Raw genomic sequence first — 27,894 nt, forward strand, 5'->3', positions numbered from 1 at the left:
TTCTGGTGTCTGTCGTCTGAATGAGCTGCACTGGTCTCATCTGGGCTTTTCTCAGCTTTGGACCTGGTTTTGAGGCACGTTAAAGATTGTGGTGCAGATGATAAAACTCTGCTGAGGTTATCCAACATGAAGGAAAGTGAGACTACATCCAAATCCAAAGAGCTAAAACTTAATGTTTGCTAATTTAGTTTCATAAAACAACTTTATTTATACTTTACAAGCAAACAACAAGGTGATTCAGTCATTTATATAGAACCTAAGTGATTAAAAACTGAATTCACAATTAAAAACAGGTGCATGCAGAACAGGAAAGTCTTAAAGTTTGATTTAAAAGAAGAGTTGAGTCAAACCTGCAGTTTTCTGGGAGTTTGTTCCTCATAAATGCTCCATAAAAACTTACAGCAGCTTCTCCATGTCTGGTTTAACTCTGAGGACAGGAAGCAAACTGTTCCTGCAGCTGTGAGATGAAGCCGGTTACAGCTTTATACACCAACAGCAGGGTTTAACACCAGCAGCAGGGTTTAACACCAACAGCAGGAGGGTTTAACACCAGCAGCAGGGTTTAACACCAACAGCAGGGTTTAACACCAACAGCAGGGTTTAACACCAACAGCAGGGTTTAACACCAACAGCAGGAGGGTTTAACACCAACAGCAGGGTTTAACACCAACAGCAGGGTTTAAGACCAACAGGAGGGTTTAAGACCAACAGCAGGGTTTAAGACCAACAGCAGGGTTTAACACCAGCAGCAGGGTTTAACACCAACAGCAGGAAGGTTTAACACCAGCAGCAGGGTTTAACACCAACAGCAGGGTTTAACTCCAGCAGCAGGGTTTAACACCAACAGCAGGGTTTAACACCAACAGCAGGGTTTAAGACCAGCAGCAGGGTTTAAGACCAACAGGAGGGTTTAAGACCAACAGCAGGGTTTAAGACCAACAGCAGGGTTTAACACCAGCAGCAGCAGGGTTTAACACCAGCAGCAGGGTTTAACACCAGCAGCAGGGTTTAAGACCAACAGCAGCAGGGTTTAACACCAACAGCAGGGTTTAACACCAACAGCAGGAGGGTTTAACACCAACAGCAGGGTTTAACACCAGCAGCAGGGTTTAACACCAACAGCAGGGTTTAAGACCAACAGCAGGGTTTAACACCAACAGCAGGGTTTAAGACCAACAGCAGGAGGGTTTAAGACCAGCAGCAGGGTTTAACACCAACAGCAGGGTTTAAGACCAACAGCAGGGTTTAAGACCAACAGCAGGGTTTAAGACCAACAGCAGGGTTTAAGACCAACAGGAGGGTTTAACACCAACAGCAGGGTTTAAGACCAGCAGCAGGGTTTAAGACCAACAGCAGGAGGGTTTAAGACCAGCAGCAGGGTTTAAGACCAACAGCAGGAGGGTTTAACACCAACAGCAGGGTTTAAGACCAACAGCAGGGTTTAAGACCAACAGCAGGAGGGTTTAAGACCAACAGCAGGGTTTAACACCAGCAGCAGCAGGGTTTAACACCAGCAGCAGGGTTTAACACCAGCAGCAGGGTTTAAGACCAACAGCAGCAGGGTTTAACACCAACAGCAGGGTTTAACACCAACAGCAGGAGGGTTTAACACCAACAGCAGGGTTTAACACCAACAGCAGGGTTTAAGACCAGCAGCAGGGTTTAACACCAACAGCAGGGTTTAAGACCAACAGCAGGGTTTAACACCAACAGCAGGGTTTAAGACCAACAGCAGGAGGGTTTAAGACCAGCAGCAGGGTTTAACACCAACAGCAGGGTTTAAGACCAACAGCAGGGTTTAAGACCAACAGCAGGGTTTAAGACCAACAGCAGGGTTTAAGACCAACAGGAGGGTTTAACACCAACAGCAGGGTTTAAGACCAGCAGCAGGGTTTAAGACCAACAGCAGGAGGGTTTAAGACCAACAGCAGGGTTTAACACCAACAGCAGGGTTTAACACCAGCAGCAGGGTTTAACACCAACAGCAGGGTTTAACACCAGCAGCAGGGTTTAAGACCAACAGCAGCAGGGTTTAACACCAACAGCAGGAGGGTTTAACACCAACAGCAGGGTTTAACACCAACAGCAGGGTTTAAGACCAGCAGCAGGGTTTAAGACCAACAGGAGGGTTTAAGACCAACAGCAGGGTTTAAGACCAACAGCAGGGTTTAACACCAGCAGCAGCAGGGTTTAACACCAGCAGCAGGGTTTAACACCAGCAGCAGGGTTTAAGACCAACAGCAGCAGGGTTTAACACCAACAGCAGGGTTTAACACCAACAGCAGGAGGGTTTAACACCAACAGCAGGGTTTAACACCAACAGCAGGGTTTAAGACCAGCAGCAGGGTTTAACACCAACAGCAGGGTTTAAGACCAACAGCAGGGTTTAACACCAACAGCAGGGTTTAAGACCAACAGCAGGAGGGTTTAAGACCAGCAGCAGGGTTTAACACCAACAGCAGGGTTTAAGACCAACAGCAGGGTTTAAGACCAACAGCAGGGTTTAAGACCAACAGCAGGGTTTAAGACCAACAGCAGGGTTTAAGACCAACAGCAGGGTTTAAGACCAACAGGAGGGTTTAACACCAACAGCAGGGTTTAAGACCAGCAGCAGGGTTTAAGACCAACAGCAGGAGGGTTTAAGACCAACAGCAGGGTTTAACACCAACAGCAGGGTTTAACACCAGCAGCAGGGTTTAACACCAACAGGAGGGTTTAACACCAACAGCAGGGTTTAAGACCAGCAGCAGGGTTTAAGACCAACAGCAGGAGGGTTTAAGACCAGCAGCAGGGTTTAAGACCAACAGCAGGAGGGTTTAACACCAACAGCAGGGTTTAAGACCAACAGCAGGGTTTAAGACCAACAGCAGGAGGGTTTAAGACCAACAGCAGGGTTTAACACCAGCAGCAGCAGGGTTTAACACCAGCAGCAGGGTTTAACACCAGCAGCAGGGTTTAAGACCAACAGCAGCAGGGTTTAACACCAACAGCAGGGTTTAACACCAACAGCAGGAGGGTTTAACACCAACAGCAGGGTTTAACACCAACAGCAGGGTTTAAGACCAGCAGCAGGGTTTAACACCAACAGCAGGGTTTAAGACCAACAGCAGGGTTTAACACCAACAGCAGGGTTTAAGACCAACAGCAGGAGGGTTTAAGACCAGCAGCAGGGTTTAACACCAACAGCAGGGTTTAAGACCAACAGCAGGGTTTAAGACCAACAGCAGGGTTTAAGACCAACAGCAGGGTTTAAGACCAACAGGAGGGTTTAACACCAACAGCAGGGTTTAAGACCAGCAGCAGGGTTTAAGACCAACAGCAGGAGGGTTTAAGACCAACAGCAGGGTTTAACACCAACAGCAGGGTTTAACACCAGCAGCAGGGTTTAACACCAACAGCAGGGTTTAACACCAGCAGCAGGGTTTAAGACCAACAGCAGCAGGGTTTAACACCAACAGCAGGAGGGTTTAACACCAACAGCAGGGTTTAACACCAACAGCAGGGTTTAAGACCAGCAGCAGGGTTTAAGACCAACAGGAGGGTTTAAGACCAACAGCAGGGTTTAAGACCAACAGCAGGGTTTAACACCAGCAGCAGCAGGGTTTAACACCAGCAGCAGGGTTTAACACCAGCAGCAGGGTTTAAGACCAACAGCAGCAGGGTTTAACACCAACAGCAGGGTTTAACACCAACAGCAGGAGGGTTTAACACCAACAGCAGGGTTTAACACCAACAGCAGGGTTTAAGACCAGCAGCAGGGTTTAACACCAACAGCAGGGTTTAAGACCAACAGCAGGGTTTAACACCAACAGCAGGGTTTAAGACCAACAGCAGGAGGGTTTAAGACCAGCAGCAGGGTTTAACACCAACAGCAGGGTTTAAGACCAACAGCAGGGTTTAAGACCAACAGCAGGGTTTAAGACCAACAGCAGGGTTTAACACCAACAGCAGGGTTTAACACCAACAGCAGGGTTTAAGACCAACAGCAGGGTTTAACACCAACAGCAGGGTTTAACACCAACAGCAGGGTTTAACACCAACAGCAGGGTTTAAGACCAACAGCAGGGTTTAACACCAACAGCAGGGTTTAAGACCAACAGCAGGGTTTAAGACCAACAGCAGGAGGGTTTAAGACCAGCAGCAGGGTTTAAGACCAGCAGCAGGGTTTAAGACCAACAGCAGGAGGGTTTAACACCAACAGCAGGGTTTAAGACCAACAGCAGGGTTTAAGACCAACAGCAGGAGGGTTTAAGACCAACAGCAGGGTTTAACACCAACAGCAGGGTTTAACACCAGCAGCAGGGTTTAACGCCAACAGCAGGGTTTAACGCCAGCAGCAGGGTTTAAGACCAGCAGCAGGGTTTAACACCAACAGCAGGGTTTAACGCCAGCAGCAGGGTTTAAGACCAGCAGCAGGGTTTAACGCCAACAGCAGGGTTTAACACCAGCAGCAGGGTTTAACTCCAACAGCAGGGTTTAACACCAGCAGCAGGGTTTAACACCAGCAGCAGGGTTTAACACCAGCAGCAGGGTTTAACACCAGCAGCAGGGTTTAAGACCAACCGCAGGGTTTAACACCAGCAGCAGGGTTTAACACCAGCAGCAGGGTTTAACACCAACCGCAGGGTTTAACACCAACAGCAGGGTTTAAGACCAACAGCAGGGTTTAACACCAACAGCAGGGTTTAACACCAACCGCAGGGTTTAACACCAGCAGCAGGGTTTAAGACCAACAGCAGGGTTTAACACCAACAGCAGGGTTTAAGACCAACAGCAGGGTTTAACACCAACAGCAGGGTTTAACACCAACAGGAGGGTTTAAGACCAACAGCAGGGTTTAACACCAACAGCAGGGTTTAAGACCAGCAGCAGGGTTTAACACCAGCAGCAGGGTTTAACACCAGCAGGAGGGTTTAAGACCAACAGCAGGGTTTAACACCAACAGCAGGGTTTAACACCAACAGCAGGGTTTAAGACCAACAGCAGGAGGGTTTAAGACCAGCAGCAGGGTTTAAGACCAGCAGCAGGGTTTAAGACCAACAGCAGGAGGGTTTAACACCAACAGCAGGGTTTAAGACCAACAGCAGGGTTTAAGACCAACAGCAGGAGGGTTTAAGACCAACAGCAGGGTTTAACACCAACAGCAGGGTTTAACACCAGCAGCAGGGTTTAACGCCAACAGCAGGGTTTAACGCCAGCAGCAGGGTTTAAGACCAGCAGCAGGGTTTAACACCAACAGCAGGGTTTAACGCCAGCAGCAGGGTTTAAGACCAGCAGCAGGGTTTAACGCCAACAGCAGGGTTTAACACCAGCAGCAGGGTTTAACTCCAACAGCAGGGTTTAACACCAGCAGCAGGGTTTAACACCAGCAGCAGGGTTTAACACCAGCAGCAGGGTTTAACACCAGCAGCAGGGTTTAAGACCAACCGCAGGGTTTAACACCAGCAGCAGGGTTTAACACCAGCAGCAGGGTTTAACACCAACCGCAGGGTTTAACACCAACAGCAGGGTTTAAGACCAACAGCAGGGTTTAACACCAACAGCAGGGTTTAACACCAACCGCAGGGTTTAACACCAGCAGCAGGGTTTAAGACCAACAGCAGGGTTTAACACCAACAGCAGGGTTTAAGACCAACAGCAGGGTTTAACACCAACAGCAGGGTTTAACACCAACAGGAGGGTTTAAGACCAACAGCAGGGTTTAACACCAACAGCAGGGTTTAAGACCAGCAGCAGGGTTTAACTCCAGCAGCAGGGTTTAACACCAACAGCAGGGTTTAACACCAACAGCAGGGTTTAACACCAGCAGCAGGGTTTAACACCAACAGCAGGGTTTAAGACCAGCAGCAGGGTTTAAGACCAACAGCAGGAGGGTTTAAGACCAGCAGCAGGGTTTAAGACCAGCAGCAGGGTTTAAGACCAACAGCAGGAGGGTTTAACACCAACAGCAGGGTTTAAGACCAACAGCAGGGTTTAAGACCAACAGCAGGAGGGTTTAACTCCAGCAGCAGGGTTTAACACCAACAGCAGGGTTTAACACCAACAGCAGGGTTTAAGACCAGCAGCAGGGTTTAACACCAACAGCAGGGTTTAAGACCAGCAGCAGGGTTTAACACCAACAGCAGGGTTTAACACCAACAGCAGGGTTTAACACCAACAGCAGGGTTTAAGACCAGCAGCAGGGTTTAAGACCAGCAGCAGGGTTTAACACCAGCAGCAGGGTTTAACACCAGCAGGAGGGTTTAAGACCAACAGCAGGGTTTAACACCAACAGCAGGGTTTAACACCAACAGCAGGGTTTAAGACCAGCAGCAGGGTTTAACACCAACAGCAGGGTTTAACACCAACAGCAGGGTTTAAGACCAACAGCAGGGTTTAACACCAACAGGAGGGTTTAACACCAACAGCAGGGTTTAAGACCAACAGCAGGGTTTAACACCAGCAGCAGGGTTTAACACCAACAGCAGGGTTTAACACCAGCAGCAGGGTTTAACACCAACAGGAGGGTTTAACACCAACAGCAGGGTTTAAGACCAACAGCAGGGTTTAACACCAACAGGAGGGTTTAACACCAGCAGCAGGGTTTAACACCAACAGCAGGGTTTAACACCAGCAGCAGGGTTTAACACCAGCAGGAGGGTTTAACACCAACAGCAGGGTTTAAGACCAACAGCAGGGTTTAACACCAACAGGAGGGTTTAACACCAGCAGCAGGGTTTAACACCAACAGCAGGGTTTAACACCAGCAGCAGGGTTTAACACCAACAGCAGGGTTTAACACCAACAGGAGGGTTTAACACCAGCAGCAGGGTTTAACACCAACAGGAGGGTTTAACACCAACAGGAGGGTTTAACACCAACAGCAGGGTTTAAGACCAACAGCAGGGTTTAACACCAACAGGAGGGTTTAACACCAGCAGCAGGGTTTAACACCAACAGGAGGGTTTAACACCAACAGGAGGGTTTAACACCAGCAGCAGGGTTTAAGACCAACAGCAGGGTTTAACACCAACAGCAGGGTTTAACACCAACAGCAGGGTTTAACACCAGCAGCAGGGTTTAACACCAACAGGAGGGTTTAACACCAACAGGAGGGTTTAACACCAACAGGAGGGTTTAACACCAACAGCAGGGTTTAAGACCAACAGCAGGGTTTAACACCAACAGGAGGGTTTAACACCAACAGCAGGGTTTAACACCAACAGCAGGGTTTAACACCAACAGCAGGGTTTAACACCAACAGCAGGGTTTAAGACCAACAGCAGGGTTTAAGACCAACAGCAGCAGGGTTTAACACCAACAGCAGGGTTTAAGACCAACAGCAGGGTTTAACACCAACAGCAGGGTTTAACACCAACAGCAGGGTTTAAGACCAGCAGCAGGGTTTAACACCAACAGCAGGGTTTAACACCAACAGCAGGGTTTAAGACCAACAGCAGGGTTTAACACCAACAGCAGGGTTTAACACCAACAGCAGGGTTTAACACCAGCAGCAGGGTTTAACACCAGCAGGAAGCAGCTCCATACACCTCAGGATGGAGGGATATGGTCCACTTTTCAAGAACCAGAAAGTGTAGTTCAGAGGAGGTTCACACAGGGTTACAGTAGCGTCATGCTTCCTCAACGTTTGAGGAACCAAACGCTCCAACATCCCCTTAGAGTTGAATGCACTCTTTACTCGAGGTTCCTAATTTTCTGTATGGAGCCTCGTTGATGCTCGTTGCTTTTTACAGAGGAAAAACTGCCGGTCCGTGTCAGGCTCCGGCGCAGAAGCATAAACTGGGCTTCATGCAGAGTAGGTTTGAACAGTTTCACACACTGCCGGCTTGCTTTCCGAGGCGTATCTTACTGATTTGAGGTTGATAGCTGGACAAACAGGTGCTGGATGTGAATAAGAGGCTGGCTATGCGGCACTCGATCGGTCAGACATGTTGCTGTCAGCAAAGACAAACTCTGACCGCCATCATTTGAGCCGGTTTGAGCCGGTCAGGAGTTAAATCCACCTTAAAAACACGTTAATAACACCGTTGAAGTAGAAATACTGAAAAACTCTCGATATCTCCTCATTGGGGCTCCTTCCTGTGAGCCACCCTGCTTGTTTCCATGGTGACACCTGGTGGTTAAACACTGTCATTGCTGACTGTTTGGCGACTAAAACTAATATCAACTTGAGTGTAAATCTATTTTGAAGTTTAAGACAGAGGATTAAAGAGCGCCTCTTTGACTCAAGTATAAAAAGTCGTAACTGGAGGAATAACGTTAGGTTTTCACGGGCTGTAGCAAGGCTTCTGCTTTAAAGGTTAAACAGGGAGAAAAGGCACAAAATGGCACAAGAAGTGGACTGAAAATCAGTGGCAACAGGTCTTATGGAGGGATGAATCCTCCCCAGAGCCCGGACCTCAACATTATGTGTGGGATCAACATTTTTCTGCCATGCACGTTTAAATTGGGACATAAATTAACCCTTGAAGAGAGCAGACAGTGCCTGGGGGCAGCTTGGCAGCTGGTTCTGATCCATCCTTCAGGCACAGTCTTGTCATGAGTCACACTGAACTGGTCCATGCTGGTAAAATGATCGGCTCCATAAATCCTGGGCTTCGTGGTCACTTCATTCCTGAGGTTTATGTTTTTAGAGGCCAAACTTGTCTGTCTCTAGTTTCTTTAAAAAAGTCTCCTGGTGTCCGTCTTCAGCTGATGGATCAAAGCCGTCATCATTTCTAAATGTTGAAATCCAACTCCATCCAATACAATCAAGCTAGGGGTGTGTGTCTTTGTATTATGAGACTGTTGGATGTGTGTCTGGAAACGGATTCATTTCCAATCCATTTCCAGTGAAAATGAAACCAAACGTTTCTTTAGATGTTGCACCGATTATCTGCTTTTAAACAGATAGTATTTCAGGAGTTTTTAATTCAAATGTAATTACTGTTGACACACATTTGTCAGTGAAGAACACAGCTCTGATGTTTGAATCATGTGACCAAATCAGAACTGATGTGACGACCTTTGACCTCTGAGCTGTGGTTGTATGAACTGTAGGGTATTCATCTTGTGCTGTGGTTATTGTGCTGGCATCCAGGGACTCAATCGATCAGCAAACCTTTGTCCAATGTTCCAAACATTTTCCAGACATTAGATTTGATTGTGTAAAAACATTCAGTGTTGGTTGTGTTTACTTTGCACGGTTCAGCATGGTTCTGACCCCCTCTGGTGTTTACTCTGATGCTGCCGGTTACATTTAGGAAAAAGCTCTAAATCTGGACACTCCTGCAGAAAGCTAAACAGGCCTCTTTTGATAATATAATGAATATAGTTCAGATATTTCTCTCGAACTGTGGCAGGTAAAAGCAAAGCGTCATCAGTAAAATAAGCTCTCAGTATCAGTATTAGTAGCTCTCTGGTTGTGTTTCTGGTTTGTTCCAGTGCTGCTACAGACGCAGCGTCCAAGAACATCTTGGAAAACTTCAGGAAAGAAAAGTTGGGATATAAAACAAAGTTATTTCATTCTTTAATCATCAGGGGAAATGTGAGATCTCTGGTGGATAAAATGGACGAGCTTGGAGCCCTGATGAGGACAGAGCAGGAATATCAGGCAGAGACCTGGCTGCAGGAACAGCTCTAACAGCTCTCTGCTCAGCTTTAAGACTATCCGGGCAGACAGAGACTGCAGACAGAGCGCTAACAGTAAAGGAGGAGGATCACAGAGCTGGTTAACAACAGATGGTGGAATCCTGGACCTGGCTGCAGGAACAACTCTAACAGCTCTCTGCTCAGCTTTAAGACTATCCGGGCAGACAGAGACTGCAGACAGAGCGCTAACAGTAAAGGAGGAGGATCACAGAGCTGGTTAACAACAGATGGTGGAATCCTGGACCTGGCTGCAGGAACAGCTCTAACAGCTCTCTGCTCAGCTTTAAGACTATCCGGGCAGACAGAGACTGCAGACAGAGCGCTAACAGTAAAGGAGGAGGATCACAGAGCTGGTTAACAACAGATGGTGGAATCCTGGACCTGGCTGCAGGAACAGCTCTAACAGCTCTCTGCTCAGCTTTAAGACTATCCGGGCAGACAGAGACTGCAGACAGAGCGCTAACAGTAAAGGAGGAGGATCACAGAGCTGGTTAACAACAGATGGTGGAATCCTGGACCTGGCTGCAGGAACAACTCTAACAGCTCTCTGCTCAGCTTTAAGACTATCCGGGCAGACAGAGACTGCAGACAGAGCGCTAACAGTAAAGGAGGAGGATCACAGAGCTGGTTAACAACAGATGGTGGAATCCTGGACCTGGCTGCAGGAACAGCTCTAACAGCTCTCTGCTCAGCTTTAAGACTATCCGGGCAGACAGAGACTGCAGACAGAGCGCTAACAGTAAAGGAGGAGGATCACAGAGCTGGTTAACAACAGATGGTGGAATCCTGGACCTGGCTGCTGGAACAGCTCTAACAGCTCTCTGCTCAGCTTTAAGACTATCCGGGCAGACAGAGACTGCAGACAGAGCGCTAACAGTAAAGGAGGAGGATCACAGAGCTGGTTAACAACAGATGGTGGAATCCTGGACCTGGCTGCAGGAACAACTCTAACAGCTCTCTGCTCAGCTTTAAGACTATCCGGGCAGACAGAGACTGCAGACAGAGCGCTAACAGTAAAGGAGGAGGATCACAGAGCTGGTTAACAACAGATGGTGGAATCCTGGAGCGTCTCTGCAGCCCAGATGTTGAGCTGCTGGCTGTGAGTTTCTGTCCATGTTGTCTGCTGAGAGTTCACCTGAGTTACCTGCTGACGCTGTGTGTGACATCATCAGCTGAGTTGTTGCTAAGCAACAGAAGCAACAGCCCAACCCACTGATGGAGACCTCTGAAGGTTTCTACCACACCTTCCTCTCTGCTGATTTACATTTTATTTTGTTCTCTGTAACAACAGCTGATGTTTGATAATAATTAATCCTGCAGGAACATAATTTACCTTCAGGGGTTAATAAAACTAAACTGAATTGGAAAACACTAAACAACCTTTGTTGGTACCAGCAAAGCAGCAGAAGAAGAAGAGTTCAGCATGATGTGACGTTCTGGGAGGCTGGATGATCCTGAAAATCTGAACGGATCACAGGGCGACAGGCGGCTCCAAACAAAGTCACAGCATTGTTTTTCTGATCTTGACTTCAGACAGACAGATTTGTCTTTTCAGAACAACAGCTTCTTTCTGCCAGGGTCACTCAGAGCTGAGCGGGTCTCTGTCCTGCTGCGAGTGTTTACATCACCAGCTCCTCCACAAGAGGTCGTGGGAGAAATCAGGAGTTTGCATTCAACCTTCTGTCACAGCAACGTCTCTCAGAGGACGAAGAGAAACGTCTCAGAGCCACTTCTGAAACGAGTGACATTATTGTGGTCATTAACTTGTGTTTCCCTGTTCCAGCAGGTATCCTTTGAATGGTGTTATGGTGTTTTTCCTCCTCTTTTCCCTCTTTTCTGTCTTCTCAAACCCCAGCTGGTCGAGGCGGATGGCCACCCTTCCTGGTTCTGGTTCTGTCAGAGGTTTCTTCCTGGTTCTGGTCCTGCCAGAGGTTTCTTCCTGGTTCTGCCAGAGGTTTCTTCCTGGTTCTGGTTCTGCCAGAGGTTTCTTCCTGGTTCTGGTTCTTCCAGAGGTTTCTTCCTGAGTCTGGTTCTGCCAGAGGTTTCTTCCTGGTTCTGGTTCTGCCAGAGGTTTCTTCCTGAGTCTGGTTCTGCCAGAGGTTTCTTCCTGGTTCTGGTTCTGCCAGAGGTTTCTTCCTGGTTCTAGTTCTGCCAGAGGTTTCTTCCTGTTAAAGGGAGTCGTTCCTTTCCACAGTCCCTCAGGCTCAGGACGGGAGATTGGACTGAAGACAAGTTTCGGTCCAATCTGTTGGTTTCCTTAGCTCGGATATTATTTTTGAATTGGCTCCATATGAATTAATTGGATTATGATTACAATGAATTGAATTCCAATTGGCTTGAATTGGACTAAATTACTTAAGTGCCTTGAGATGACAATTGTTGTAATCTGGCGCTTTATAAATAAAGTTGAATTGAATTGAACTGAACTTCAGACTGTCTGACAGGCAGCTGATGTGTTTTACAGGGAGAACCGAAAGTGTTCAAACGTGTGAAAGAAGGACAACGCGTGCGACACCTTCATCAGTGAGGAAATCGTTATAATTGTTCTGTCATCGTTACAAAACATCTTCACTTTGACACGATTAAAAAAAAGACATTTCTAAAAAGGCTTTTTCTCCTTTTCCGGCTGTTTTCAGCAGATCAAACGTCCACAGATGGATGCAGCAACAGCTCATGAACACATTTCCTGGGTCATATCCTGCTCACTTTCTTTTATTTCCTTTAAAATGAAGACAAACAAAGCTGTTCACAGAAATCAAACATTCTACTTTGATCTGTTTGGGTCAGTAAAACTGTTCCAGGAAGAGGAGCTGAGCTGAGCAACCAGACCTCGTACATTACTGTCCGATTTGCTGCTTTTCTTTGATTTTTATCATTAAATAATAAATATATTTTGGGTTCAGACAATATAAGTCATCTAAAGACCAAATTAAACTGAAGATAAAAGTTCCTAATTTTGATAAAACAGGCAGGCCGCTAGGAAACATTCCCATTTTCTTTGCTAACTTAAGTGTAATAAAGGCATAAAGTTTCACTAAAAGAACAAAAAAACAGATTCAGTTCATTAATTTATAATTTACAAACAGCTACGCAGGAAAAATATTAAAACTTTCAGGCATAAATATGAACAACTGTCTGCTTTCTCCTCTTTTAATGCGACAACCAGGATATATTTCTGATGAATTAATCTACGTTTGATCTAAATCTTTCACTTTCTCCTACTTTTGACATCATTTTAGGGAGTTTTTCTGAAACCTTATTGTTCCTGAACTAAACCAGCTGATTAATTCCTAATTTTCTGTTCATAGTTATCGTTTATTTTTCCTGTACTTATGAGGGATTTAACGTAATTTCACGATGATGTGTGCAGCTCTGACTGGAGTCCTGGATCTTTGGCGCACATTGAAAGATTTTCTCAGTCTCTATAGATAAAGGACTCGTGTCATTAGAAGACGGTGTCCCTCGCTGTGGCTTTAAGACGCCACAGAGCACGCTCAGTAGGGTCCTTATCCACCTGACTACCTGCTGAATCATTTCCCAGCCGAGGGGCCATGAGTGTGTTGACCTCTGACCTCCCACAGGGCATGTTTAGCGCTGCAGTTTGACCTGTTGACCCGCAGGTGGAGCTGTTGCACCACAGTCTGCTGCTCCTCAGAGTTCAAACCCATGAATCACGCTTACATTCCCAGAATAAGACCCATGGAGGTCTGTACAGTGCGTTCACCGCCAAAAACAACAAAAACAAAACAAATCTCCAGAATTGTGAGCCACCATTTTGTGTCTCCAACATCATTCCAGCTCTTTTATTAACAACGTTTAGTAGGAAACACACAGATGGTGCATGAGTCTTCAGTTATGGAGGACGTTAAGGTGAACAAAGTGCTAAAAGTGTGATTTAATCACTGAGAGCACACCCAGTTTAATCAGAAGGACTTCGGTTACTTTTATTTTCCAGGGAACACAGATGAAACAAACTTAAATGCGATTTCCCATGCTCCTTAGCAGCAGAGGCGGCGCCGGATGAACAGATTATCTTTGAGCGGACCAACCGGACGACAGACACTGATAAATGTGTGTGTGGATAGTATGTCTGCAAGCATGTAGGACAGGAAGTGTGTGTGTGTGTGTTAGCCAGAGGAGCAGCATCCTCCGGCGGGCGTGGCTTGTGGCTCGTCGTCAACGATCTGTACGCCCCGCCTACTCGACGCTGATTGGCTGGCTCCGTTGCCCTTCGCCCTCTCCTCGGCCTGAGCGGTCTCCATCATCCCTGAAGACAAACAGCAACGCAGCCTCCACTCAGCACATGTAACAGCACATTTGAACTCCTCTGGCTGCCCTTAGCATCAGATCCAAGTCCCTGATGTTAGCTACAAAGAGCTTAATGGAGCGGCTCCATCTACTTGGATGCTCTTGCAAAGGCTTCTGTCCCAACTGGGTCCCTCCGTTGGTCCCAGGATTGTCGTCTAGCAGCTCCTACACCACGCCTAAGACAATCCAAACTCTGTTCATGTGTCGTCCCACGATGGTGGAATGACCTACCGAGCGCTACCAGAACAGGGGCGTCCCTGTCTATCTTCAAGAAGCTCCTGAAAACCCAGCTCTAAAGAGAGCATCTCCTATCCCAGCACTTACCTTGTACTTCCCTCCCCCCTCTATCTCTGCACTTTATCTTTCTGCACTTCCTTCTATGCCTGCACCCTATCTCTACTCTGTCCCCTCTGACAGAGTCGGACTCCTGGGTTCCTTCTATGTAGCTTATTGTTAGCTTTATATAAAGCTGTTATATCTTGATTTGTAAGTCGCTTTGGATAAAAGCGTCTGATAAATACAGAAACAGAAACAGAAACATAAACATGGAAGTCAAGCTTCTCTGCACGTAAATCCCACCCGAAGGCACAAAGTACCAACACCTGACACAGAAATCTGACACATTTCAAGCAAAGAAACCTTTTCCAGGAACCAGGATGTTTCTGGGGGTCCTTTCCTCGCCCCCCCCCCTGTGTGAGTGCAGTAACTGGGGACTGAAAGCTGCTCTAGGACAGAAATTTCAGCCCCAAAAACAACCCTGGAGGGAGGTAGCACTGTTGAGACACCCCAAGCCTCCTTCTGATTGGTTATCTCACCTGCTCGCTTCTGATTGGTTACCTCACCTGTTTGCTTCTGATTGGTTATCTCACCTGCTCGCTTCTGATTGGTTATCTCACCTGCTCGCTTCTGATTGGTTATCTCACCTGCTCGCTTCTGATTGGTTATCTCACCTGCTCGCTTCTGATTGGTTATCTCACCTGCTCGCTTCTGATTGGTTATCTCACCTGCTCGCTTCTGATTGGTTATCTCACCTGCTCGCTTCTGATTGGTTACCTCACCTGCTCGCTTCTGATTGGTTACCTCACCTGCTCGCTTCTGATTGGTTATCTCACCTTTCTGTCTCAGTCTTCTCAGGTTTCATAGCCAGAATAACTCATATAACTCACATAACTCTGAGTTTCACCACAACAAATAGGTCAAACTCAGATATTCACTTTGGAATTGTTACAGGAAAGCAGTGAAATCAGAGCAATAAAACATTAATCTTTGATGCAGGTGGCAGAGAGAGTTTGAGTTGATTCAGCTGACTTCCTGGTTTTACCGGCACGCACAGGTGGGGGGGGGGGGGGGGGGGGGGGCAGCAGACTTTATTCGTCTAATCTACCCTGAACCTTAGAGCTCAGACGGAGTAAACAGACTCAGGGCTGGAATAATCTTTCAGCTCCTGGACAAAAAGCAGCTTATTTCAGCACATTCTTCAGGTTTAGGTTTTATTTACAGGCTGAATAATCACAATGACTTCATCGGACCAACAATATCTTATAAAACTCATTTCCAGCCATTTAATTTCTATCAAAGATGATGAGTAAATGTTCTGGGCATTAACTGGCAGGTAGTATTACGACTCTCCCAGAAGAGATTATGCAGCCGCCATCACATCAAACCTTTTATTTACTGTTATTTACAGTGGAATTAAACTGTTAAACATCAGCATGAAACACGTCGGTCAGAGTTTTTCAGCAGTTTAACAGCATGGCCGCATGAATAAAGTGACTGTATAGGATGTGTCTTACTTTTACAGAGGTCCAGGAAGAGCTCCTCGATGCCTTTATTTAACTTGGCAGATGTGTGGTAGTGTTTGGCTCCCACCGACTCTGCATAACTGCACAGAAAACACAGATGTAGCTCAGAGCAGAGCAGGGAACATTGTTTACTGAGCGTTTGTGTCACAGCAGCCCTGCTCACCTCTCAGCCTCTTCCACTGAAACATGTCTGTCTTTGTCCAAATCAATTTTATTACCTGCAGAGACAGAAAGCACATTCAGTTTTACTAACAGATGGAACTTTAGAGCATTATCTGGGTGTTAGTCCAGTTTAAGAAGCCTGATTTCACACGATTTCAGTCTGACTAACGTGTTTATATGGACTTTTACAGGCTGCTCCTGGTGTCGGCAACAGAATAATTCGTGTAAACATGCCTGATTTGAATCTCTGTGAGTGTTAGAGATGTTGGAACAAATGTGGTTTAAAGACACCAGCAGATGGGAGTAAAACATCTTGATTAATGAGCTTTAATACCACTGTGTGTGTCACACAGCTCTAAAACTTGAAGCGTTGCTTCCGCTTCACCTCCACTGTGAAGCTCAGTTTTGAATCATTCTGTCTTGGATCAGACAGACCAGAAGCTACACCTGCTCTGCTTTAGGATGATGTTCGGCTCCTGCTGCTAAAAATGGGAAATCTGATCACAAGTACAGGTGTGAGGGCCTCATTCAACAGTCTGTACAGAACCCCGTACTGGACCTCACTCAAAGACCACAAGAGTTTCCACCTTCTCTTCTGTTTTGTGGGAAAAAATACTTTCTTTAAAGGGGAACTCCTGTATTTTTAAACCTAGACCTTATTTCTGGCATGAAAGTCGGCGTCCTTTGGAAGATATTTAGCTATAGGAGAGCTAAGGGAGGGATTTCTACACAGGCACTCTACTGGGACCACTTCATCCACACGCCCCCCTGCAGCACAGCTCATTCACTCCGGTAAGAACGCCGTTCACGTCGTCAAAATCTGATAAATATCCTGCCATGTTGCACAAAACTATCAGCAGCAAACTCTGTGTGAAGTTAGCCGACTGTCACAGAGCACGGAGTGAATAAACTGTGCTGCAGGGGGGCGTGTGGATGAAGGGGTCCCAGTAGAGTGCCTGTGTAGAAATCCCTCCGTTAGCTCTCCTATAGCTGCAAGTAGCCACATAACAGCAGCTATGAGCTAACAGAGCTATGAGCTAACAGCAGCTATGAGCTAACAGAGCTATAGCACACGTTCATTCATTCATTCTTCTTAAAGTATTGGTGAAATAAAGACAGATAATGCCTTATTTAGAGGCTGCATCCTCTAAGCCCCGTTCACTCCGTTATATGGATCTCCAGTTATCTAAATATCTTCAGAAGGACGCCGGCTTTCACCAAACTGTTCTCGGTGAGTAGATGAACGTATTTCATGCCAGAAATAAGGTTTAAAAACACCGGAGTTCCCCTTTAAGGGCAGAGACTGGAATCCCAGGATGCAGCATTTGCAGAAAACCTGCTCGTCTTTTATCATTTCTGCAGCTGGGAGCTCCGGGTCGGTTCTGTCACGTCTTAACGAGCCTCGTCCTGAATGTTTGGAAGTGAAGCGCGCACGTTTCTGCGCACGTTTCTGCGCACGTTTCTGCTCAACAGACAGGAACAGCCCCACTGATGATCTCCAGACAGAAGTCTGGCCTCTGCAGTGAAGGCTGGAACCGTCACCACATTCAACACCAGAATGTCGACTGATTGGCAGGAAATGGATCATTCTTGGAATATTGACATTTGAGTTACTGTGTATCTGAAAGCAGCTTTTCTTCCAAAGCCGTTAAAAACTGGTTTAAATTCAGGAGCTGGCTCTGAGTACTGAAATGTCCCAACAGAACCAGACGCTTTAACTTGACCTCGCTCAGGTTTTTGTTGGTTTCAACCTGCTGCTGGGGGAATATTTAACCACCAAAACAGGAAGAAACTTCACGTCAGCAGGTCTGTGGCGCATGCAAACAAGGCCGAACGTAAGCTCTATTTATAGAAGCCAAACACCCACAGAAATGATTTGACTGCTGCAGTTCCTGAGCAGTTCGCAGCTCAACTGGGTTTAGCAGCTACGCTAACGGTCCGCAGCTCGGCACACATCCCAGAAAAGCTGCTTCGTGCGACTTCCTGCTGAATTTAAAAACATGCCTCCAAACAGCAGATTTGATGTGGTTCAAACACATGACGACCACAACGTAATCCAGTTTAAACACTGGAGAAATTCCCCCCATCGAGCCAAACGATGCAGCTATGGCAACAAAACAGACCCAAACATCTTCTGACATGAAAACATGTAAATGAACCCACTGATGAAACATTTGGACGTTTGTTCTGGTTCCCAAAGCTGCAGAGAGCTCGTGATGTTATGCCCTGATTCACAGCTTTTTACTACTTCCCTGCTGACATCCAACAGATGCACAAACAGCCATTTCATCGACTTTCACGTTAATATTTTGATGTAGACAACAAAGCAATCGTTCATTTACGTTGTGTCCTCTGGCATTACAAATCAGTACAGTACTGCTCTAAAGTCTGAAACCAGCCCTCATTTCTTTCTGTTTCTCGATAAAAACAGGAAGCAGCTGCAGAGATTCACTGAAACATGTTAAAACATGAACATAAACCCAGAATCTGAGGCAGAAACACAGTTTTTTTATCAGTTCTCAGCAGCTTTAAAGTGAATCTCTGGTCTGAGCTCCTTTATTCTCCAACTCAGCCTGAACCCTCTGAGACAAGCTTTCTGTCATTTCTTTAAGGAGTCTTCAGGAATAGTTCTCCAGGCTTCTTGAAGGACATCCCAAAGCTCTTCTTTGGATGTGGGCTGCCTTTTGTTCCGTTCTCTGTCAGATGATCCCACACTGCTTCAATAATGTTGAGGTCCGGGCTCTGGGGAGGATTCATCCCTCCATAAGACCTGTTGCCACTGATTTTCAGTCCACTTCTTGTGTCATTTGGCACAGCTCAGCCTTTTCTCCCTGTTTCCCTTCCTTAAGAACGGCTTCTTGACAGCCACCCTTCCATGGAGCCCATTTCTGATGAGGCTTGGGCCAACAGTAGATGGATCAGCTGAAGGTCCAGATGCATCTCTCAGGTCCTGTCAGGTCACAGCTGGATTTTTTCCTCTTTCTTAAGGACATCACTTTCAGATCCTGTTCATCTGCTGTAGATCGTTTTTTAGGCCTGACACTTCTTCTTTTGTCCTCCACTTGTCCAGTTTCCTCAAATGTTTTAAGGACACACTGCACACCATGCTGAGATATGCCAAGTTTTCAGCTAATAGCTCTTTGGGAATCACCTTGTTGCTGCAGAAATCCTATTTTCTGTCTGTCAAACTGTGTTTTCTTTGCTGTTTTTCATAGATGCAGCTAAAGAAATGGGAACAAATGATGTGTCTTTGTGACAGGCTGCTAGTAACAAAGTGCCTAAAGATCCAGTTTAAAACGGCTTCTTTGCTAAGTTGTCTGTTCTGTGTCGACACAACACTGGTTCATCCCTTGAGTTAGGAGCCTTTTTTCTGCCTGAATGATTAATCAGTCAGAGTTAAGTGGCTTAACAAAGAAAAACCTCTGAAAATGCTCAGGTACAAGGACTGAAAATTAGTGAAAAAGCAGAAAATATCAAAGAAAAACTCTGAAAGAGCTTCAGAAAGCTGGAGAACTATTTATCAGGACACTTTAAAGACAGGGAAGTCTGGAAGACATTAGGCTGGATCAGGACTTCAGGACTGTACACAAAGTACCAAAGCAAAGACATAAATCTGATTTTCCTTCTGCCATCATAAGCAAACCTCCCCTGGTTATTAAAGCAGTTGTAAAAAGGACTGATACATTTATCCCTCCTCCTCTTCCTTTGGTAGCTTTGATAACTTACCTACTATACATAAACAAATCTCGTTTCCCAACATTTTCCTCAACTCTTTCACCCAGTTCTTCACCTGTAACGACACAAAACAATTTGTAATTATTCTTATGTAAAGCCAAGAAAAAGAGAAACTGTTTTATTGTAGAATATTTAAAGAATAATAAAAATGAAGGAAAAAAATACTGAAACTGTGCGCTCAACTCTGAACTCTGAGTGTAAATCAAGTTAATAAAACCTGATTTAAAGCTCTTTTTGAGTTAAATTCTTAATCCTTGTCAGACATTAAATATCTAAATTAGAGCACAACTGATTTATCCGTTTGTTTTGCATTTTCCACAGAAAGATCAGCTTCATGACAGGTGTATCAACAGAAGCAGCTATAAAGCAGCTATAAAGCAGCCGTAATGCAGATGTAAAGAAGCCGTAAAGCAGCCTTAAAGCATCTCTAAAGCAGCCGTAAAGCAGCAGTAAAGCAGCCTCAAAGCATCTCTAAAGTAGCCGTAAAGCAGCCGTAAAGCAGCCGTAAAGCAGATGTAAAGTAGCTGTAACTCAGATGTAAAGCAGATGTAAAGTAGCCGTAAAGCAGTCGTAAAGCAGATGTAAAACAGCCGTAAAGCAACTGTAAAGCAGCCGTAAAGCAGCTGTAAAGCAGCCGTAAAGCAGACGTAAAGTAGCCTTAAAGCAGCCGTAAATCAGATGTAAAGTAGCCGTAAAGTAGATGTAAAACAGCCGTAAAGCAACTGTAAAGCAGCCGTAAAGCAGATGTAAAGCAGTTGTAAAGCAGCTGTAACTCAGATGTAAAGCAGATGTAAAGTAGCCGTAAAGCAGTCGTAAAGCAGATGTAAAACAGCCGTAAAGCAGCCGTAAAGCAGCTGTAAAGCAGCCGTAAAGCAGACGCAAAGTAGCCTTAAAGCAGCCGTAAATCAGATGTAAAGTAGCCGTAAAGTAGATGTAAAACAGCCGTAAAGCAACTGTAAAGCAGCCGTAAAGCAGATGTAAAGCAACTGTAAAGCAGCCGTGAAACAGATGTAAAGTAGCCGTAAAGTAGCTGTAAAGTAGCCGTAAAGCAGTAAATGCTGGATTAGTCTGGATGAGGCATAACACAGCGTGTCCAGCAGAGGGCGCCCTGACTCCATTGTTTCTTAATTCTTTTCAAATACAACGTCGGACTGGTGTCGGACAAACACAGCGGCAATAAATTATTATTCTGACAGCTGTCTTTCAGACAGGAACACCCGATTACAGCGGTTGCCGTCGGTTTCAGAGCATATATTTAAGATGTTCGGATCGGTGAACATGAGCTGAGAACATCCTCATCGAGCATCAGCGTGCACAGCTGGATCAGAGCCCATAAATAGCAGAGATGGCTGCGGTCATTTGAAAAAATGTTAACAAAAAATAAAGCATTGATCAGTCTGCAACTTAAATATCTGATTTAAAGATGTTGAGGAACAACAAATGTGATTCAGCCCAACAGGCTTTCTACATGAAAACGTTCATAACAAAACGTTATTTTACTAATCTAATAAACCAACATTTTAATCACAACAGAACATCGAAACATAGCAAACATTTTACTGTTTCATGAATAATATCAGCTCATCTTGATCATCTCAGAAAGCTTGGCTGGTCCTAAAAGAAACAGCCGGAGGAAGCTGCTGAAACTAATCAGGTTCATTGGGAAAAGGTCAGCAGCACCTTAGAGAGGCAGAGTCTCTCAGAGGTTGAGATGGGCAGAAGTTCAACAACCTGCAGAACATGTTAGCATCAAAACATTTACAGACTCTGGGGAGGATAATAAAGCTCCAGCAGCTGGTTTCCTCGGCTCCAGATGTTTACAGATGATGTTGAAAGAATAAAAATCTGTTTTTATTCACATTTTAACAGCATCCAAACTGAATATTTCTGTAAGAGTTATTCAAGTTGAAACTAAAACACGGTTTTAAGGTTCATACAATAGACTTAAAGGTCTTTACTGAATGTGAAATGAACATTGGGACAGAATAAAGTTCCATACATACATCTCTGAGGCTGTTACCTTCTGAAAGGAGTCTTCGTCTGTAATGTCGTACACTAGCACGGCTCCATTGGAGTCTCTGTAGTAGATGGGTCCTAACGCATGGAAACGCTCCTGACCTGCTGTGTCCTGCACACACAGAAGGTCACGTTAACGTCAGCCCTGAAGGCAGCACGGTGTCGGCATGACAACGGCACTGACACTCTTACCCATATGGCCAGGTTGACTCTCTTTCCTGTGATGTTGAGCTTCTTTGTGAGGAAGGACGCCTGCAGAGGGAGAGGAGGACAACAACAATAAAACGTGTTTTCCTCCAGAAAAACCTGGTTTTGATGGAACTAAATTCATCTCTGAGGCTTTCCGTCTGCTGAAGCTGCTCCAAAACCTTCATTCTCCGAGTCATTTCTTACGTGATTGGGCTGAAACCCCGATAGTCCGGTTTGGTCAGTGACAATTTCACCAAAAAGATGAAATCTGAAGCTCATCTACAGGAGGAGGACGCCAAAGCGCTGCCTGCTCCAGTTCTCCATATGAAAGCGCCACATCTGACCAAAAGAAACCCGTTTTTAAGTCTTTTTGGGCGTCTAATCATCTTTTCTAAGCCTTATTTTGAAGTGGTCGTCTGTATTAATGTATGCTGCTACTTTTCTGCTTAAATGCTGCGAAACATGCTGGAAATGTCACCTTCCAGTTAACATCTCTTCTATTTGTGCTATTGATAAAATGTTCTGGTTACTGGATTGTTAGAAGTCCTGAAACCGGCCAAACTAAAGACCCAAAGCAGCGAGGAAACGTTCAGTCGCAGCAGTAAAGTGCACATTTACACACGTCAGTGTTGAAATCGCCTTCCTGAAACGGCTTTTGCAACTTCTCCCAGCGAGCCAGCGAGCATCTGCCAGGTTCCTGTGAGCCTGTAACAGTTTGCTCAGCTCTGATAAGAAACTGAAAGTCAAAGTCCAGGTGGGGAGCAGGTGGAGCCGTTTCAGCCTTCCACATATTTGTGATTTATGGACCGTTCACAGAGTTCAGCCTCGATGACAGAAAGCATCTGAAGGAGCAGAGTCAGACTGATTTGTGAGGCTCACAGCAGGCGTCTGAGCCGGCTGATGTCATCTGACCTCTGAGGCGGATCACAGCTGACACTAATTCAGGATCAATGAATCAGATCCAGAGCTGATCTGATCGATGACTGAACTGCCAGAGCTGCCATGTCTGAGCAAATCATTCCCTTTAAGAAGGTGTGGCGCCAACATTTCTTCTTCTGCTCCAAATCTCTACCTGATATCACACATAACTTATCAAGCTCTGCGACGTTCATTTTGCACAAATCGATTCAATCTACGATTCTGTTTGATCGTTTAGTTTAAATTCTAGTTAAAACACCAACTTTAAAAACGTCTTTTTAGGCTTTTTCTGAGTTTCTTTGATCCAATGATCACAAATAACTCGACATCTCTTGGTGAAATCCTGGTTTTAGACAGTAAATTAAACATTGTGCTCATTCATTGTCACCGTTTTCTGACATTTATGGACCAAAGAAGCGGTGCGAGTCTGTTAGACAGATAAGACCAGCGGTCCTGCAGCCTCGGCTCGTTGGTTTGGGACGATTATTCCAAAAATGAATAAATAATCAGGCACCTCAGGCAGCCTGAGAAGCTGGGAGTTTGTGGATAAGGACTCTGCCATGCAGCTGGTGCACAGACAGGAGGTGAGGCTGTTAAAGTGCATGTGAACGCGTTCGTCTGGCTGATGCACGTCAGCTGGACTCAGACCTTTAGCTTCCCTCCCGGCTCTGAGCAGAAGGAGAAGCAGCAGCATCCATCAGCCACAAGGCCCGATGCATGCGTCTAATTTCTAAAAAACAGTAAACCACAGACGTGTAAAGAAGTCCAAGTCATTGTGGCCAACTTATCAATGCAGTCAAGACACGCTTTGGTCAAAGACTCGATTCCTCTTTCATGGCTGTGAACCGAGCCGTTGGAAGGCCTCGTCCAGCTCGCTTCAACTGTGCACGATCAGACTGTTTCACTGAGCTAAACAACTGATTTTTAAGGCATTATCTGTCTTTATTTCACCAATACTTTAAGAAGAATGAATGAATGAACGTGTGCTATAGCTCTGTTAGCTCATAGCTGCTGTTATGTGGCTACTTGCAGCTAAAGGAGAGCTAACGGAGGGATTTCTACACAGGCACTCTACTGGGCCCACTTCATCCACACGCCCCCCTGCAGCACAGTTTATTCACTCCGTGCTCTGTGACAGTCGGCTAACTTCACACAGAGTTTGCTGCTGATAGTTTTGTGCAACATGGCAGGATATTTATCAGATTTTGACGATGTGGACGACGACTTTGAGTAAGATGGACGTTCTTACCGGAGTGAATAAACTCTCCAGGTTTAAAAATACCGGAGTTCCCCTTTAAGTAAGTTAAATATTTAGGAAAATTTATAAAATGGGGAAAACTGGGACCACTTCATCCACACAGCTTATTTACTCCGGTAAGAACGTCCATCTTACTCAAAATCTGATAAATATCCTGCCATGTTGCACAAAACTATCAGCAGCAAACCCTGTGTGAAGTTAGCCGACTGTCACAGAGCACGGAGTGAATAAACTGTGCTGCAGGGGGGCGTGTGGATGAAGTGGGCCCAGTAGAGTGCCTGTGTAGAAATCCCTCCGTTAGCTCTCCTATAGCTGCAAGTAGCCACATAACAGCAGCTATGAGCTAACAGAGCTATAGCACACGTTCATTCATTCATTCTTCTTAAAGTATTGGTGAAATAAAGACAGATAATGCCAGAAATAAGGTTTAAAATGACCGGAGTTCCCCTTTAAATGAGAAGATTTGCTGCTTTTCTTCCTGACACAGATGGGACTGAAGTAAACACTGTTACTAATGCAGGATAATCGGTTGGTTTGTTTGCTCAATAATCACCGGTTCAGGTGTTTAAGGGTTCTTATCGAATGTTATCGGATTACGTCAGACAAATAGAACTGGTACTAATCGTGGAATCAAAAGATTAAATATCGATGCTTTGTTGATAATACAGATGTGAAAACATCAGGATTTGATCTCAGGACATTATTTAATGAGCCTGGTAAGAAACTGATGATTTTGTGATAAAACCCTAAAGGCCACGGTGAGGAAACCAGACATTTTCGCTCTGGGAGCGTTCACGTGGCGCAGAAAAGTGCACGTGGGTGCTTTACGTTTCATTATGTGTGAAACAGGTGCAGAAAGCTGTTAGTTTCAGGTGTTTGTCCCTCTGAATGAAGTAAGACCAAAGCTTTACTCAACAACAAGCAGATTTCTGAATGACGTCAGCAGGATTTAGTCATTTCCAACTCGTTTGTCCTTGAAGACGTAAAAGAAAAGGCAGAAGTTGGTTTTTATTGCTGAAACTAACAGTGAGCTGCTGACCGGCGCATCCAACGGGCACAACAGCTGATATTGTCTGAATTTAAAGGGGGATGAATGGAAAAAACACGCAGTCTCATGACAAAACCATGATGGCTGAATAATGCAGAGCTCGTGCTGGAGATGAAACCAAATCCTCAGTTTCTCCAACATGTCCCGATCCTGTCATCCGCAGCCGAGCTCGCCACGCTTCATTTCCCGCTCTGAGCAGCAGTGAATCGATCGTTTAGCTCCAGGCGGCGGCGGCGGCTCTGCATCCAGCTGTCATCACGCCCGAGGAGGCGTGGACGGGTCCGACAGCGTCCATCACGCAGCTTCCAGGGATGCTGCAAACCCAGCCGACATCAAACACTCATTCAAAGAAGAACACCCTGCTGATCTGCCCCACTCCAACGCCTACATTTCCCAGAATGCAGTTCAGCGCCTGAAGCTGTGCTGGCAGAGAAAACCTCACAGATCCGACAGCTTTTAAACTTTTGGGTGTGTTACAGACACCGGTGCCGGTCCGGTCTAACGTCTGGCAGCTATTTGTCAGACCTTTGGGGAGATTGTTGCAGAAAACAGGACAAATAATGAACTTTTCACCAGTCTGACGGACAAAAAGCACCTTTCCGCCGCTTTCCCTTTCTTTGTCCCCCCTGCAGTCACTCAGAGCTTTTTGTAACCCGAGCGGCGGCTAAACGCTGGACACAGAGTGGCGGAGCAACAGGTTGAAACAGGAAACTCCAAAGTGTGCGATCAGCTCGAAGCTTGGAGGCAGAGGAAGCTGTGAATAATGTGTGAATAATTAATGAATAACAGCAGGAGAAGCTCTAATGAAGCTGGTCTGGGGGGGGCGGGACACAAAGAAAGCTGCTCTGCACACGCTTGTGTTGGTTTAGCTGAAGGAAAGGAAGAAGCTGAAGCTTTGCACTTCAGTGATTCTCACGTGTGAACAACGGTTTTCTTCACCCTGACGGGCCTGCCGCCGCTTCTGTCCAGCACTGAGCAACATGAGGGGTGGGTCCTGGGTACTTCCTGGTATAGAATGTCAGTTCTTCTGCAATCTCCTTCCTCGTCAGGTAACTTTAGAGTTTGTTTGGATGGATGTGGGCGAGCGTCAGTCAGCACGAGGATTAAATCAGGAGATCTGAATCTGAGCGGCTTCTGGGCACAAAGTAAACAAGTGGAGGCAAATAAAAGCAAACACACAGCTGCCAGGAACCTAAGAATAGAAAAAACATGCTGATCATTTACTCAGGCCGATCCCTGACCTCATTCCACAGCTGATTAAATGAGTCATATGCACAACAGGACATAAAGCAGCGGCCGTGTCTCCAACGTCCCACCAAAGACAGGACACCTGAACACACCGCTCTGCTGCATTCAGGTGTGTTTTAACACGATGCCAAGGAGGAAAGACACCAGAAATGATCTCAGAGAAGCAGCTGCTGCTGCCCATCAGTCTGGGAAGGGTTATAAGGCCATTTCCAGACTATCTGGAGTCCATCGTTCTACAGAGAGAAAGATTATTCACAAGTGGAAAACATTCAGGACAGCTGTCAATCTTCCCAGGAGTGGACGTCCCAGCAAGTTCACCCCAAGGTGAAAAAGCCCAGAGCTACATCTCAGACTCTACAGGCCTCAGTCAGCATGTTAAAGGTTAAAGGTCATGGCAGCACAGTTAGAAAAAGACTGAACAAGGACGGCTTGTTTGGAAGGGCTGCAGGAGAAAGCCTCTTCTCTCTAAAAAGAACCCGCAGAAGTGAAATAATTGTCAGGATTTCAGGCTTTTAAACACGTCTTATGAGCTTAAAAGTGGTGTTTCTGTGTGTTTTAACACGTGATATGAGAGGAACACATAGGAAAAGGACACCTGTCTGTCTGTTTGCTGTGGTTGAAGATCAGATTCAGGTCTTAAAGGTTCTGGAGACTTTGACTGGGGTGTGAGTTTGTTTTGGAGTCATTTGAGGTCGAGCTACAACTTCCCAGCCCGGAACTCCTCTGGCTGTCAGCCCGTCCAGGCTCCTGGCACTTCTCAGTGGAACCAGATGCATTCCTCGGTGTGTATGAACGTAAACAAGCCGCTCGGACAGCTGACTGCTCCGTCTGAGCCCGGATCATCCCGCTCAGCTCCGCTGTTCCGGGGCGGCCGGGGCTCCGAAACACGCGTCCACCAAGCAGTGACAGCCACCAAAATACCCCACGCAAACAGCACCCCAACCCCACACAACAAGCAGCTCCGCGGCGGGTCGGAGCCGCGCGGAGCGGCCGCGGCGGGTCGGAGCCCCGCGGGGCGGCCGCGGCTCTCCGGCCGTCTTACCTGCAGAGTTGTGATGTGTTTGTCGTTGAATTTGTTTTCGCAGTATCGCAGCACCAGCGACGTCTTCCCCACGCAGCCTTCCCCCAGCAACACCACCTTGAACGAGTACATTTTGTTGCTGGTACCGGTCGACCCTGCTGATGCCATGGCAGCACTTTATTCCAGAAATCCCCGAAATTTTATCAAAATAGGCGTTTCCAAGCTAGCGCGGCTAATGCTAACCCCGTCGGAACTGAAGTCCTGTGGAGCTTACATCGGCTTCCGACTTTAAAACGCAGCTAAAATCACAAGAATAACACTTCGACAGCTCATGCGACTCTGATTTTTATCAGTATATGTCCGCAGCTGAGAGGAAACCTGGTGTAAACACGGAGCCAGTTCCTGTTTCTACCTGAAACGAAAGCGTTCTTTCCACCAACTAATGGCGTCTCTCAGAGCTAGTAGCTAGCCGGCTAGCCCACCCGAAGATCGTCTATTTGGGAAACAATGGCTCACTCTCCTGTTCAGTCAGTATCTATTAGTATGGAAATATTATATT

General features: G+C 46.1%; 1 protein-coding gene across 1 annotated transcript; it reads right to left on the bottom strand.

Annotated features, from left to right (window-relative positions):
- Positions 1 to 13,548: 13,548 nt before the first annotated feature.
- rab21 (RAB21, member RAS oncogene family) lies at positions 13,549 to 27,824 on the bottom strand. The gene is made up of 7 exons (XM_072377467.1): positions 27,357 to 27,824; positions 21,846 to 21,905; positions 21,658 to 21,765; positions 19,629 to 19,692; positions 15,904 to 15,958; positions 15,732 to 15,820; positions 13,549 to 13,897 (listed from the first exon to the last, which is right to left on the bottom strand). The coding sequence occupies exons 1-7, from the start codon at positions 27,501 to 27,503 to the stop codon at positions 13,758 to 13,760; spliced, it is 663 nt and encodes a 220-aa protein (XP_072233568.1). The 5' UTR covers positions 27,504 to 27,824; the 3' UTR covers positions 13,549 to 13,757.
- Positions 27,825 to 27,894: the final 70 nt, after the last annotated feature.

This window comes from Leuresthes tenuis, unplaced genomic scaffold (genome assembly GCF_036924035.1).
Source record: "Leuresthes tenuis unplaced genomic scaffold, fLeuTen1.0.hap1 SCAF_23, whole genome shotgun sequence".
Taxonomy (NCBI): Eukaryota; Metazoa; Chordata; class Actinopteri; order Atheriniformes; family Atherinopsidae; genus Leuresthes; species Leuresthes tenuis.

Excerpts from the sequence above, each read along its gene's own strand:
- rab21 (XM_072377467.1), bottom strand. The coding sequence starts at position 27,503 with ATGGCATCAGCAGGGTCGACCGGTACCAGCAACAAAATGTACTCGTTC. Across the intron at positions 21,906-27,356 it reads AACACATCACAACTCTGCAG|GCGTCCTTCCTCACAAAGAA; the intron begins GTAAGACGGCCG and ends CTCCCTCTGCAG. Across the intron at positions 21,766-21,845 it reads GAGTCAACCTGGCCATATGG|GACACAGCAGGTCAGGAGCG; the intron begins GTAAGAGTGTCA and ends CTGTGTGTGCAG.